General features: G+C 43.3%; 1 protein-coding gene across 1 annotated transcript in view; it reads left to right on the forward strand.

Annotated features, from left to right (window-relative positions):
• The first annotated feature begins 1,272 nt into the window (after window positions 1–1,272).
• Window positions 1,273–14,586, forward strand: part of LOC103180166 (immunoglobulin superfamily member 3) — an 85,957-nt gene continuing 72,643 nt past the window's right edge. Inside the window, exon 1 of the mRNA XM_007895857.2 lies at window positions 1,273–1,871. Within this exon, the coding sequence (XP_007894048.2) occupies window positions 1,832–1,871 (40 nt within the window). The 5' untranslated portion in view covers window positions 1,273–1,831. The remainder of the gene's footprint in view (window positions 1,872–14,586) is intronic.

Raw genomic sequence — 14,586 nt, forward strand, 5'->3', positions numbered from 1 at the left:
TAATAATAATAATAATAATAATCCTTGCATTTGATATAGCGCTTTTCACGTCGGGAGGACGTCCCAAAGCGCTTCACAGAATACACTGTAAAGTGAATTGACTGTATATATTTGTATATATTTGTGGGCAAACGCGGCAGGGGTAGGGCGATTGCAGAGCAGCCTGACCTGTTTCTTACCTGATATACACACCTGACATGGCCATTTATTAAAGGGCTACTGAATAGCTTTCTGAAACAGAATCCCTTGCTGCCTTTCACTGCCCCACCCGCCCAGAAGGGCGTTTGATGGCACTCTTAATTTACCACCGAGAGCAGCAAGGCTAACAGTTTAATTCGGATTGGGAAGGTTTTTTCGCGAGGGATTCGAGTCACTCGATGGGCTGCGCTCCCGACTTGACCCTTCTGAACCCGGAGTTGCGCTTCGAGTCCGGCTGCTCCGAAAGCAGCAACTTTACGAGGGCAAACTTAATTCCTGTCCGTCCCAGAGGCTCTGAGGGTCCGTCATTGACCTTTCGGTCGCAGGCGTAAATGATGGTTGGTCGGTTTGGGATTGAAGGGGTTAACTAGATCCCCGGGGTGCGAATGGGAGAGGAATTCACAATGCACTGTGTGCTGTGTGTGATTTATTCCTCAGTGGTTATTTTGCTTTCCCCCTCCATCACCACCACCACCACCACCACCAGCACTGCTCAGTTGTGGTCTCTCTCTCCTCGTTCCCTTTGTCTCTGTCCTGTCTGCACTGTGCTGTTATCTGTCCTTTCTCTGATTTCCCTCCATCCCTTCCTCCATCCTTCTTCCCTCCCTCCCTCCCTCCCTCCCTCTCCTGCTTTTTGTTTCAATGTCCCTCTACCCATTTCTTTATGATTTTCTCTTTCTTTCTCTCTCTCTCTCTCTCTCATTTTACTCTTCTTATTTTGCCTTTTAGTCTGTTTCAAGCTCTCTTTTGTGATTGAATCTGGTCCTTCCTCTCACTCTCTCTCTCTCTCTCTCTCTGTCTGTCTGTCTCTCTCTCTCTCTCCACACACACACACACACACACAGAGCCATCATCCCATTCCCTCCATCCATCACCCCATCCATTCTCTGCTCTCAAGGTCTGTGGAGGGCACAGATCCCAAACCCTCCTCAACGTCGGAGTCCCTCTCCTCCCCGTTAAACCGGTGCTGTTGTAACCTGATCTCTCAGCTCTGTCTCTCAGCTTCAGGGCGGATCCCACCATTCAATCCGTTGCACTACACACAGCACAGCGAGAGGGAGTGAGTGAGTGAGTGAGAGTGTGTGTGAGAGAGAGAGGAGTGAGTGAGTGTGTGAGTGATCCTCTGCTCAGAGCTCGAGCTGAACGCAACTGCTGGAGAATGAAGTGAAGGGAGAGAGAGAGAGAGAGAGAGGGGGAGAGAGTGATTTGCTCTGAACACACACCTGACCAGGATCTCAGCAGATCCAGACCCTCACCTGGACATTTAACTATCCACTGGTCGCACACAATTGAGCACAAACTCGCATCCACCAGTTTCCACTCTCCTCCACTCTCCTCCCTCTCCTCCTCCCTCTCCTTCTCCTTCCCCACCCCCTAACTCTTTTAAGATTTCTCCTCCTTGCCCTGAAGCATCTCTGGAAACAGGGCATCACTAGACCATGGGGACTCTCGTGGGTCAAGGCAGAAGCTCGGATCGCCAGTGACTTGAACCGTGGAGGGGACACACACACACACACACACACACACACAGAGAGAGAGAGAGAGAGAGAGAGGGCACTTGTGAGCGACTCTTGTCAGCTGTCAACAGAGTCATTCCTGGCTGGAAAGCAACTCAAAGCGACCTTCAGCAAAGATGAACAACCTTCTGGTCCACTTGATCGTATTAGCCTTGGGTGAGGATTGCATTTGATTTTTTTTTAAAAAAAATATATATATATATATATATAATATGCATTTGATATTGTATACCTGGTGTGGTGTAGAGCTCCTCTTCATTTTCGATTTATTTTATTATATGTAACAACAGAATGAGTAGCAGGTTGTCTGTATTTTAGTTGTGTACAGGGTGTGATGTTGGAAATGAACTCTCTTCGCCATTCAGTGGCATACTTGCCTAGAAAGTGCATCTCTTTTTTTTGTAGGTTTTAACTTTTCGGTTGACTGTGATTTTTGGATTCTGCGTGAGATTCATTCCTTGCGAGGCATTCAGTTTCGACTCTTGTCATCTTATATACGTATACAGTATATTCAAAGTGCATTCATGTCAGGCTCTTGATTTAAATCATATGTGGAAGAAATTCCGAGAATCCCATGAATGCGGTTTCCATCTGGCAAAAATTTTGCATGTGCAGTATTTTGAAAGCACAAAGGCAAACTGAGCAGATTTCTATTGTCAATTTGGTACTAATATCCACTGTGGCTTTATTTTATGTCAAGCGCTCTGGGACGCTACCCTGTGTGAGCGGTGCTGTATAAGTGCAAGTTGTTGTTGTTTAATTTTGACTCGTACAGATCAACGTCATTAGGGACTGACGACAGCCGTGGAACCTAGGATTAGGTTTTGTTCTGTTCTGTGATTGTTATGATTCTTCCTTGTTGTTGAACGTCAGTCCAACAGACCCCGATAAGGTTCACGGCCAGTGATGAATTACTGACGAGCTTAAACACTGAGAAGTCTTTGTTCACACAGCAATCTGGATTGTTTTCGGATGTCCCCTGCAACAGAAAAGCAATGAACTCTGATAATGGTTTGAGAGGTATTAGGTTTCAGTGCTGAAACATATAAGGATTGTGATCATACCATGGTCATCAGAATGCTGTGATGTCGTTCTCGAGACACATAGCGCATTGTGATCAAGGAAACAGGAGAAATTATAACAATATCAACAGTTTATGGGCATTTGTATACTTCGAATTTATTTGCTTGCAGATTAGTCGTTAGATGCAGTTCTATTCCTGTTTGAATAGAGATTACATTTTGATTTAGAACGAAAATCTCGAGAGTATCTGTGAATTTGGATCAAACTATAATAATGTAATTACATACAGAAGCATTGCATTGAGCTGCCTCACATAGTGTATTGTCTCTGCAAGCAAAACCATACCTCTCCCTCCACGGTCTTAGAATAATAATCTTTGCATTTGATGTATTTGCTTTATCACATCATCGAGATGTCTCAAAGCGCTTTGTTAACATTGATATTATTGCTAAATTTTTGGCTTGCCACCAAGTGAGGGATGTCAGTGTTGGAGAATAGAATGTGTTTCCATTTTTGGGTTCCAGTATCTGTACCAAGCGTTCTTAATTCAGGTGTGTCACAGACACGATGCAGAGTAAAGGTCCTTCCACTCTGTCCCCAAAAATGTTCATTAATCTCATCCTCAGAAGAGCAAATCTAAGGATACAATTCTTCAGATCCTACATCAGTCATCATGGAGTGAGATTGCCACATTATGAGTGGCTTTTCGCTGTGGATTTTTGTCTGATTTAGACTATCCAGACTCATTTAATACAGTATTAGTCCAGATAAATCCAAAAATCGTGGCGGGGCGGGGAGGCGGAGAGTGGAAGAGATTTTCATCTATTTAACCCATTAAAGACGAGCAGACGGAGAACCAAAAAACACATTTTACAATTAAGTGATTCACATTTTTTTNGGAGGGATTGACAGAGCATCGTGCGCAAAGAAACCAAAGTACTCACTTGTTTAAGCACAGTGCCCAATGTATTGTCCCACTGGCCACAATGAATTGTGCCACATTTGTTGATGATGACTCCGATTCCACAGACTGACTGCCCAGAGCATGTGTGCACAATCATTTCCTTTGTGCTTAACAATCCCTCAGATGAAATCGGTCATTCACTTCATGACTGTTTGTCGGACATTGCTGTGTGCAAATTGGCTGCCACGTTCAACCACAAAATTGAACATGTTTGCAGCACTTTACAATACATCCTGTGAAGCACTTTGAAACCCAATGTGAAAGGCACTATATCGAATGCAAGAATTATTATCATTTTATTAGTTTTCTGCTATCGCAATGAACAGCTGCTGGTTTCTGAGTAGCTGAATCACCAATTCCCCAAATGTCTTCTTATTTTGGTTTACTTTTAAATTATTGTACTGTGCTATTTAGAGAAGGGAGTTCAATTCTGAGTCAACTGTTGATGGGTTTGTGTGCACCCAATCATTGGTGGATTAGTGGAGAATCTCATCGTCTGTACTCCTAGGCAGTCTCCACAAGCTGCAGATTATTCAGAACTCTGCAGCTCGTGTCCTCTCCCGCATCAGGCTCTGTGAACCAATCACCCCCATTCTTGCCCAGCTTCACTGGCTTCCCATCCCTCAGAGATTCTAGTACAAAACCCTCCTTCTCACCTTCAAAGCCATCCACGGTCTTACTCTCCCCTACCTCTCTGATCTTCTAACACCATATCAACAAGAAATTACACTTGTATAGTGCCCTTCAAGTCAGAAAGACATCCCAGGGCGCTGGATAATCAGGGGTTTTGGACCCGAGCTGGGAGTTGGGCTCAGAAGGGGAGATAGAGTTCCAGAGTGTGGGAGCAGAGATACTGAATGCCTGACCGCTGACGGTGGGGCAGGAAGTACAGGGGATCTGAAGCAGATTGGCGATTTTCTGCCAATAATAGTCCCTGGAAGAATGATAAGATTGCGCATTTCTGTAGCACCTTATCGCATCCAAATATCTCAAAGAATTTCACAGGTACTTACTGGCAAGTGAAGTGACTGCTTTCTTTGCAAGACCCTGGGGGGGAGACTCCCTTCTCTTTTCAAATAGATTCTTAACAATTATCTGTGGAGCAGACAGATAGCACCTTGGATTAAGGCGTTGCTCAAAAGATGGTACCTCAGACCAGTTCTAAAATCCAGGTTTGCAAGTGAAAAGCTGAGGACCTGATGAACGTTGCAAAGGAATTTTAAGGCTCGGCCTCAAGTTAAATAAATGAGTAGTGCCGTGACAGCTTAGTGAGCGCTCAGACGTTTTTGGGAGAGGATACAAAGGAGGAAAAATTAGTGAATGGGGAAAACTAACTTTGATGAGCAGTGAGAAATCTGAGTGCACACACATTTGTGCATTGACTGCAAATAATAATCATAATTTGATCACTCAATCCACGACTGTTTGTGGGACAAAATGTACAATCAATTCACTTGACAGCATATTCTGTGAAGCACTTTGAGATGTCTCGAAGACTTGATAAAAGGTTATATCAAATGCAAGGATTATTATTATCTACGTTTGATAGCCACAGTGGTACTGTTTGCCTGCCTTGTTCTGAATGCCTCCCCATTAGAGTGTTTCGGTAAAAACAATGGACCAACAATCTAGATGCTTCAAGCAAAATGTCGGGTTTCTTTCATCCTGAACGTGGCGAAAGATGTAAGGTTTCAAACCAGCGAGTTTTTCCTCTGATCGCTTGCAGAAGAAGTAGAATGAGGTCATTTTGTTTCCAGTCGTTGCCAATTTTCTTCTGCAAAAATTTCAATACATGCAGAAGAAAAATTAGAAAATGTGGATCAATCGTAATATGTCACCAAGGTGTGAGATGGTCCGCTATTGACTGGCTGGCTATTCCTAGAACGAGGTGTGAGTTTCTGCTGTGTGAAGCATTGCGGTCAGATTTGCCCGTATAATTTTATTACTGGCTACTCACTACTTGGACTGAGCTACGAGTTTCTGCCATTTGCTTGATCTGCTTTGGCATCGTTCTTTTGTTTGTTGGCATAATGGTGGATTTGGGATACAGTTTTAACTGCAGATGTGGACGCTTTACTCTCATGCAGCTGTTGCTTTTATTCTTTAATATGCTGGGTTTGTAGCCATCGCATATGCTACGCAATGAATGTACCCTCAAACAAACATTAACATGGCACTCAACATCATCACCTGTTGTGTTGTCACATTCCCATCACAGAATCTCTGTCTTTCTTCATAATAATAATCCTTACATTTGATGTAGCGCTTTATCACGTCATCAAAATGTCTCAAAGCGCTTCACGTGAATTAGTGTAAAGAGTAGTGACTGTGTATGTTTAGCCCAACGCAACAACCAATTTATGCACAGCAATGTCCCACAAACAGCCACAAAATGAATGACCAATTTTATCTGGGGAGGTATTGGCCAGGACAAGGGGAGAATTTCCTTTATCTTTTTGAATAGTGCCATGAGAACTTTAACGTCTCCCTGAACAAACAATGCAGCACACGCCCAGCACTGCACTGGAGTATCAGCTTTGACTATAACCTCAAAGTCCCAGCGTGGGGCTTGTACCCACAACCTTCGGACTCAGTGACAAGATTGCAATCAATTGATCAGATCCTTGCAGCAGCCCTGATGTTGCTGGAGGTGGGAAGTGTTGCACAAAGTGGCAGAGATATAAATCATCTGCTGCTCTTCCTCCCAGGTCAGAAGGCAGAGTCATTGGAGCAGGGGGAGAACAGGACTATTGACATCATCATGCAGTGTACATGATGACTACATATGTACAGTGATGTCTCATCACAAGAGCTTGGTGTTGGTGTCACTCTGTGGCTCATGCCGATTCTGTTGTCACATTCCCAGCACGAAATCTCTTCCAGCATCAGTAGTGCCAGCTGGACACAGCTTAAATTTCCTCTCTCTCTCTATCGCTCGCTCCACCACGTTACTGGAGGTTGGGAGTGGACTAGTTGAAAGCAACAGAGCTCTCATCTATTTTTGTCTTGTATTTTCCTGTCAGTGTAGGGAAGAATAAACGAGCACGAGCTTGGTTTTGTCTTCACTATGTTGTTTTACCACTCTGCGATGCTGGCCTGCGCGAAGGGCATTTATAAATGCAAGTTGTTGATGTTTTATTCGTGGTTTCTGACTCTTCGTGCAGTGACGCCAGCTTTCTAATGTTGTTTTTAATAGCTCACAGTGAGACACTGCAACAACAATAAAAGATGTTTTCATTTGTCAGGCAAATGCAGGAGTACGTCAGTTCTGAATACAAATCATTGTGCAGCTCTGTTTAAGTGAGAAGGTCTCAGCGATTCCTTGCGGTGCCATAATAGAATGGAATTATTTGTCTATTGTGTTTGTTCTTTGTTTCCTTGCAGCTGTCTTCTGGTTATCATTGTCTAGCCTGCGTGCTTCTGCCAGTTCGTGCTGTAGCGGTGCCAGTGACTACTGTATTTGATTTGTACGGTACAGCACACTAGATTGGTGGTTGATCTTGTGAGAGAAATAACACACTGGCTTATCCTATGTGTAAGGAGCCGTCAACATTTAGCTTTTACAGTCTGCTGACAGTTAATCTTATGAGGATGCCAGTCACTCCTTTCTCTTGTCCAGGAGGCTGTTTGCGGCTGTGTAGCGGGTCATGTCAAATCACTATTGCATAGGTGCTGTAATCTGGGAGTGTACTGATATTCGACTTATTTGGAGTAATAGTGTCCAAGTCATTAGTTGGATGTTGTTCGTTTATGATGAGCTTGCCAGTAGTGTAACCTGTAACAAAACAAATAAGATTTTCCAATGGTAAACATACCAGGACTTTAAGACTTTGTGTTTCCTGTTGCCTCTGCAGCAAGTTAATAATAGTCATTTGCATTCACCTATAAAATATAGTCAATTCACTTTACAGTAAATTCTGTGAAGCGCTTTGAGACGTCTCAAAGAAGTGATAAGGTGCTATATCTAATGCAAGGATTATTATTATATGTAACACCTCATCACATTGTAGAAATGACTCAAAGCACTTTACAGGATTTTTACTGTGACTTCTTGTGACTGTATTTGTGGGCAGCCAATTTAAGCACAGCAATGCCTGCAAATAGACGTGAAACAAATGATCAATTTTATTCGGGGGATTGTTGGCTGAGACACCGGGAGAATTTCCCTTTTCTTTCCGAATAGTGCCATGGGATCTTTAACGTCTCCTGAACAAGAAGACGGGACCTTGGTTTGATGTGTCGTCCAAAGGACAGCATGTCTAACAATGCAGCACTCTCCAAAAATTGCATTCGAATATCAGCCTAGATTACGAGTTCAAAGACCTGATGTGGGGCACAGCCTTCTGGGTCAGGTACGAGAGAATGCTGCCAACTACCCTTGGTTGTTTTCTGCGATGCAATGGTTTTTTAAAAAAAAACATTTCAGGCAAAACAATAATAATGTTGTACACCTTGAGCATGCACATGGCCCTTTGAGAATTCCTTTGCTCAGTGGCTGATAACAAAATACTGATAACTAAACTGAGACTAAAAGCTGGGAATCAAGTCACCTCCTATTTAGGTGAGTCCTTCGGCTTCCATTACTGTTAAGGTCCTCCACGTCTTACCATTATTTTGCTGTTGGTCAAGTGGGGAATTATTTTTTTCCAAAGGGTCCCCCGGTTGCCTGAAACATGTGATGCCATCTCACCAAGACTCGTACTGGAAACATAAAGGTTTTCTGTGTGTGTGTGTGTAACTAAATAAATAAAAAAAATCTGCAGCTTTACTGAATAGCAGCACACCCGTGCTGGTACCTATACTTGAGCATTGCTCTGGCGCTGTACTTAAAAAGACATCATTTAATGTGCCACTACTCTTTTTATATAGTAGTTAGTTCATTACTTCAAATGGCTGGCAATCACTGGCACTTTGCTCCAATGTTAATACAATTCAAAATGCTCTCTCTATCCAAACACATGTTCTGGAAGGACAGTGTCTGTCATTGAATTGCTAGTTTTTTTATATATATATATATATATATATTAAAAAAATGAAGTTCAAGTGTGAGTTTCACACAACCATCAATTTGTTTTACAGAAATCTTGAGTAACAGCTGGTGTGCAGCTGTGTAAAAATGTCCCACACTTATTAAGATTTACAGAGATCCAAATGACAACACTGCTCTGTGTATGAACGAGTCAGTGTTTTACTGTGCCATTTGCTGGACCAGATGTCACACCATATGCCACCACACCACACTCCGCTTATGGTCACTGTTTTGCTTGTACTGTACAGCGTTTGTTGCGGACCTTGATGTTGTAGGTTAGGTGACATGAAAACAAGTTGCAACTAGGTGTAGCTATAGAAAAAAAAAAGAAAGACTTGTGTTGCCCATGTTTGATGCTGTCTGGGAGCAAGAAAGAATTGGAGAAATTGTGCTGGCCTGGTTGCCTGTATCCCAATACACACTCCAGCAGGGCTGGAATGGTTCAGTAACTGCTGACTAGCCCTGTCACTCAATTCCACATTAGTAATTCACGGTTGCAGAATGCAAAGTTAGCTTGTGCTAGGGTATTATTTACCCATCTGCCTGGGAGAGAGAAGTGGAGTGTGAAGCATCGTCACTGACATGACTTTTGGGTTGGTGCAGAATCTTGAGAGGCAGCTGCAGCAACACAATACAAATTTACATTTATATAGCGCCTTTCATGTCGGGTGGACGTCCCAAAGTGCCTAACAGTACTGGTTTAACACTTAACAAGTTTCTGGGTTTATTATCCCCCCCACCCCACCCAAACTCCTGTGCAACTGCTCGCAGCCACAAACCCTTGCTGCACTGACACCGACCGCAAAGTCGCACTAACTCATTGTACAGAGTAGCCTCTGTATATACGGTGAGCCACCCTTGTCCCTTGGTCTGCATTCTGTACTGAGACCAGGAGGAAGAGCTGGGCTCTCTCCTATCCTGCTGTACTGTTCAGAGATATCATATTCTAACCATATCAGATATAATCTTTATAAAGAAGTAATGTTGCTGATCTGTAGCCCCGTCACTCCAGTCCTTGCCAAACTTTACCAGCTCCCTATCACAGAACTCCACCTTGCCCCCATTTTCGACTTCAGGATCTTCACACTCGTCTACAAGTCCATTCATGCCCTGGCACTTCCCAACCTCTCCTCCTTACTTCACTTCCCTCTGCCTCCCCTTGGCTGGCTCTGTCTCCTGCTTGTCTCTCACCCCCTCTGCTCCACAATTAGCAGCCGTGCTTTCAGATACTACACCCTAAAACTCTGGATCTCTCTCTCTCAATAACTCCACCTTGCCCCCATTTTCAGATCCCGCCCGAAGACATTCTTCTTTGACTGTACTTATGGTCACCTCCTCTCTCCCCTGGGCACAGGTTCAGGCTCCGCCACTATTAAGCTCTCTAAGACACTGTCCCAAGTGAAGGGTACTATCTAAATTGCAAGTTGTTGTTGGTGGTACAGTGGCAAATATATATTAAAAANTTGAAGATTCCCAAGTTAATTCTTGTTCCCACCAGACTGTTCTGTGTGCACCCTACGCTACTTAGCTTACCCAGTGCACAAACTGGATTATGTGGTACTTGACCTTATGGTGGCACATATGGTGCATGTGTGGAGCAGATGCCCTATAAAAGCAGTTGATGTTGTGTTGATTAATGCCATTAAGAATCGATCTCTCTCTGGGAATGATATTGGAGGGTATAGAGGGATATGGTGCAGAGTCGTTTACTGGGGGTAACAGCAACAACAATAGCTCATATTTATATAGCACCCCTCATAGCACTCCAGAGCAGCAAGTCTGCAGGTTGCTGGTTGATCCTCAGTGAGAAAGAAATGTGGAACTTCGAGGTGGCTGCATCTTGTCTCTTCAGCTGCCAATCTGGGCTGATAAAACCACAGGTTTTAGTGGCTGCACAGCATGAGCGTGAATGTGACAGGGTGATCACAAAATAGCAAGAGGGAGGAGTGGCAAGAGCAAAGTCACCTGACGTTCAACCACATCTCTCAGCCTCCTGTGTTTTGTTACAATCCCTGTATCGGGGTTTAAAGGGGAGATTGATAGAATTGGGGAAATAAGGGTGTCGAGAGACATGGGGAAATTGGATGAAGAAATCTGCTGTGATCTGTTGAACCTGCAGAACAGGCTCAAAAAGCTGAATGGCCTCATCCTGTATATACCTACGGAGTCCTGTAGCTCAGTGGTTAGAGCACTCGCCTCACAAGCGAGAGGATCTAGGTTTCTACTCCAGGAGGGGCGAAACGTTAGGTAAATTTCCTTACTCCACACACCTCTGTTTACCTAGCAGTAAGTAGGAACCCGGTTGTTAGTCGATTGGCAGATCGCTTTTCTGGGGGTAATGCCTTCAAAATAAAAATAATTTGTTCACAAACCATGACTGTTTGTGGGGCACTGCTGTGCGCAATTGGCTGCCGCGTTTTGCCCACAAAATATACAGTCAATTCACTTTACAGTATATTCTGTGAAGTGCTTTGAGACGTCTCGAAGAAGTAATAAGGCCTATATCAAATGCAAGGTTTATAGGATTATTATTATCTTATTCCTATGTACTGATGGCTTAGTTTCTGAGTGACGCTATCAGCACACTGGAAATGAATGGCTGTGGCTGCAGGGAAGAGCATTATCCAGTTTTCAGCCTGTCCACGTCACAGGCATAACATAATGGAGCATAGTGGTTTTGGTGGTAGATCACGTGACACCATCCACCAGAGGGGAGAAGAGGGGATAAATCTTGTCTGTAGAGAAATGCAAACTTAAGAGTCCACAGTGGGGAAGAAAGTACAGGCTGTGTTTTTTGTTTGATTTGCTTTCATGAATCGGAGAGTTCATGATAATGGGTCAGAATGGCCTCCTTTGTTTTTTGTTGTGTGACTCCTGCAGTGTGCATCAACTATTCTGTTTGTTTTCGGGGATTGAGCTGCTGCCTTGTTGAGTATACAGCACTGATCAAGGGCTTTCCTTGTGTGTATCCAGCAGACCCTTTTTAGCATCTACAGTGCGCCGCTAGGCTCTCACCCTGTGTGTTTGAAGTTCATTTAATTTGCTCGCCCCGGGGTACTGAGCAGCCACTTCTGCTGGTACAGTACGCTCCCAGCTCCTTCTGTACAGGTACCGCAAGCAGATTAATAAATACTCTTATGTGGCCATAAAGCCACCTGTTGTGAGCAAAAGGTTGGCCTTTTGTGTTATGTACGAGCACAACAATGACTGAGCAGCCACGCAAACCTTTCAATAAAAGGGTTCAGTGTCAACTCTCCAGTGTCAGCCTGATCTCCTGTTCTTCCATGAAGAAGTAACACAATCACAGCATGGTTTCCTTATAGGCACAATCTCTGTTTTATTGTTTTATGCTTATCTCAAGCTCTTACCTCAAGCTTTATACTAGGCACTAGCTCAGCTTATAACATATCCCCCCCTCCCCCAGACCTTTTCCTTTCACAATTCTGGAGAATTGCAGGACTTTGTTTCATACCACGACACAAGATGACTTTTCTTTTTTTCTCTCTAGGGCTTGGTTCTGCTATCTTTAATTAGGGAGCTGTAATCGGAGAAGAAACAACTTTTCCCTGTGATTTCATACATTCAGTGCATATACAGAATTTACAGCTGCCACCACAGCCGCTGTTCAATCATCGGGCGCAGTGGTTCTGGTGCAAGACTGATTTGGTAATGGAAAGAGTTCAGTGATGAATGCTTCAAAGCAGTTTGCCTCTTTTTTTCACTAAAGTTGCCCCGTAACGGCAGGAATACTGTCTACAGTTGAGTTATGTTTTCACTTTACTATGCGAAGACATGAAAGTTCTCATGGTTTGAGGCTTAAAAATTAGGGTATTGGGAATATGCTTGCAATAAACAAAGCGTTGACGTGTGATTGCCTCCATGGGGCGGGGCAATAATTTGCTGCTTTGAAACATAGATGCAACTAAATACAACAATTTAAAACTTGTCAAAATCTGCTCACTACAATGCTGATGAATTTCGTACGAGGTCACACAAAAAAAAGGTTCAAATAAATTTGGTCTGTTTCTTCTTGAATTCCAATCCTACCTTCTTCCCCTTACAGTGTAAAAGGATCCCAGTTTCAACCCCTCCTCCTAGTAACCCAATCCAAATGTTGATTTTCCTGTGTAAAGGAACGCTTCCTGTTCTGATTCACCCAACAGAAGACAAATTAATTAATTAAAATTAAAAATTAAAAAGCTCCAAGCACTGGTGCAGTGACCAAGGTAGACCACCTCTAGAGTCTGCGCAAGACTGATTTGGTGCAATGTAATATTGCCTATTGTAACAACTGGCAACTCGTGAGGCTTCAAGATATTACATTTGGTGATGTGGATTGTGACTTAGACCAGCCCTGCAGAGGTGTTGATGGTTGGTAGATTGAAGCATTGCTTTGAAATATGGAGACCAGATGTGAGAAGCAGAGTGTGCCAAGAGTAGGGCTGGGAGAAAACCAATTATGATTGTCACGCTCAGATTTGAACGCTGAAAGTAGGAGAGGAGGTGTATGCTCGGAATATTAGTGGGGTGCTCCTTGATCGCCGGCTGTGGTGGTGGTGGAATGCATTTGTCCAGTCTTTGTCTGAATACACCTGAGTGTGTGAGGGGGTATCACCTCCCTACCTTTCTGAACTGCCTACACCCCTTATCACTCCACTACCTGCTGTGGTCGATCAGCTGGCTTCGGCCTCCTGCACATTCCCTCATCCTCTATGTTCACCATCAGCAACCATGCTTTCAGCCACGTCGCCCCGAGACTCTGTCTATCCCTGACACCATATACGTTTTTGGATACATTGATACTGAGTTAGTAATTTCATTATTTCAAGCTTAACATGGGATAGATATAATAATGTGGATTTTATGACTATCCAGCTGGTGATTTTTGAACAGGGGTCTATTTGTGGTTGGTCTTGCACGGAATATATACTAGAACAGTTCAGAAGGGAATTGCTGGATGTCTGGTAATGGTTATAATACAGTTTCTAAATTCCCATCAGGGAGCCAGCAAAATCATGGGTCTTACTTTCTGATTTGCACACATTAGATTCAATAGCAGTCTCGGTTCAGGATTGCATGTTGCACAGTGGATTTTGTGATGAGTGGTATGCTTTTGTTGCATTGTTGTACCATTCTGGGAAAAAATAATTCATGGGAAACATGAGATTTTTTTCTTATTTTCTAAGCTTTTCAGGGTGTCCAGAATTTGGCAAATTCCCAAACCCTTAATTTGGAAGCCAGTTTTTGTAAGTTTCTTTTAAGAACTACAGAAAAACAACCTCAAAGCTGAAACAAATTCTGGATGCTTTGAAAATCAAAGTAAATAGAGTACATCTAGATACTAGTCCCAAATAACAACTTTTAAGAGAGAAGCATATAATTATTTGGGGCGAGTGCAGGGAATGGGATTGATTTGGCTCTTTTCAAAGAACTGGCACAGGCACGATGGACGAATGGCCTCCTTCAGTGGCTGTATAATTCTATGATTCTATCGAAATGTTTCTTTTGGGGAACCAGTCATGAGGTGAAATGAGTGTGGAATTGGGAACTAGAGCTCAGAATAGATAAACCTCGAAGAGTGCGTCAAGAAGACCGTTTACTGTACACAACACCATGAGCCCATGTCCATGAATCTAGATCCTTAGCCCTTTTCAATTTCAACATCAACACACAGCCCCCTAAGCATTATTAAGATCAATTCTAGGTGCCTTGAAGATCAGAGAGATTTATTTAAGACTGAATAGATATGGCACTATTTATCACCCTTGTGATTTGAATTTTGTCAAGTCTTCTCACGTGTAACGTAATCAAACTGCTACAATGGTGCATTAACCAAATGTAGCTGCAATGTTTTA

The sequence above is a fragment of the Callorhinchus milii genome, unplaced genomic scaffold, assembly GCF_018977255.1.
Source record: "Callorhinchus milii isolate IMCB2004 unplaced genomic scaffold, IMCB_Cmil_1.0 Scaffold4, whole genome shotgun sequence".
Lineage (NCBI taxonomy): Eukaryota > Metazoa > Chordata > Chondrichthyes > Chimaeriformes > Callorhinchidae > Callorhinchus > Callorhinchus milii.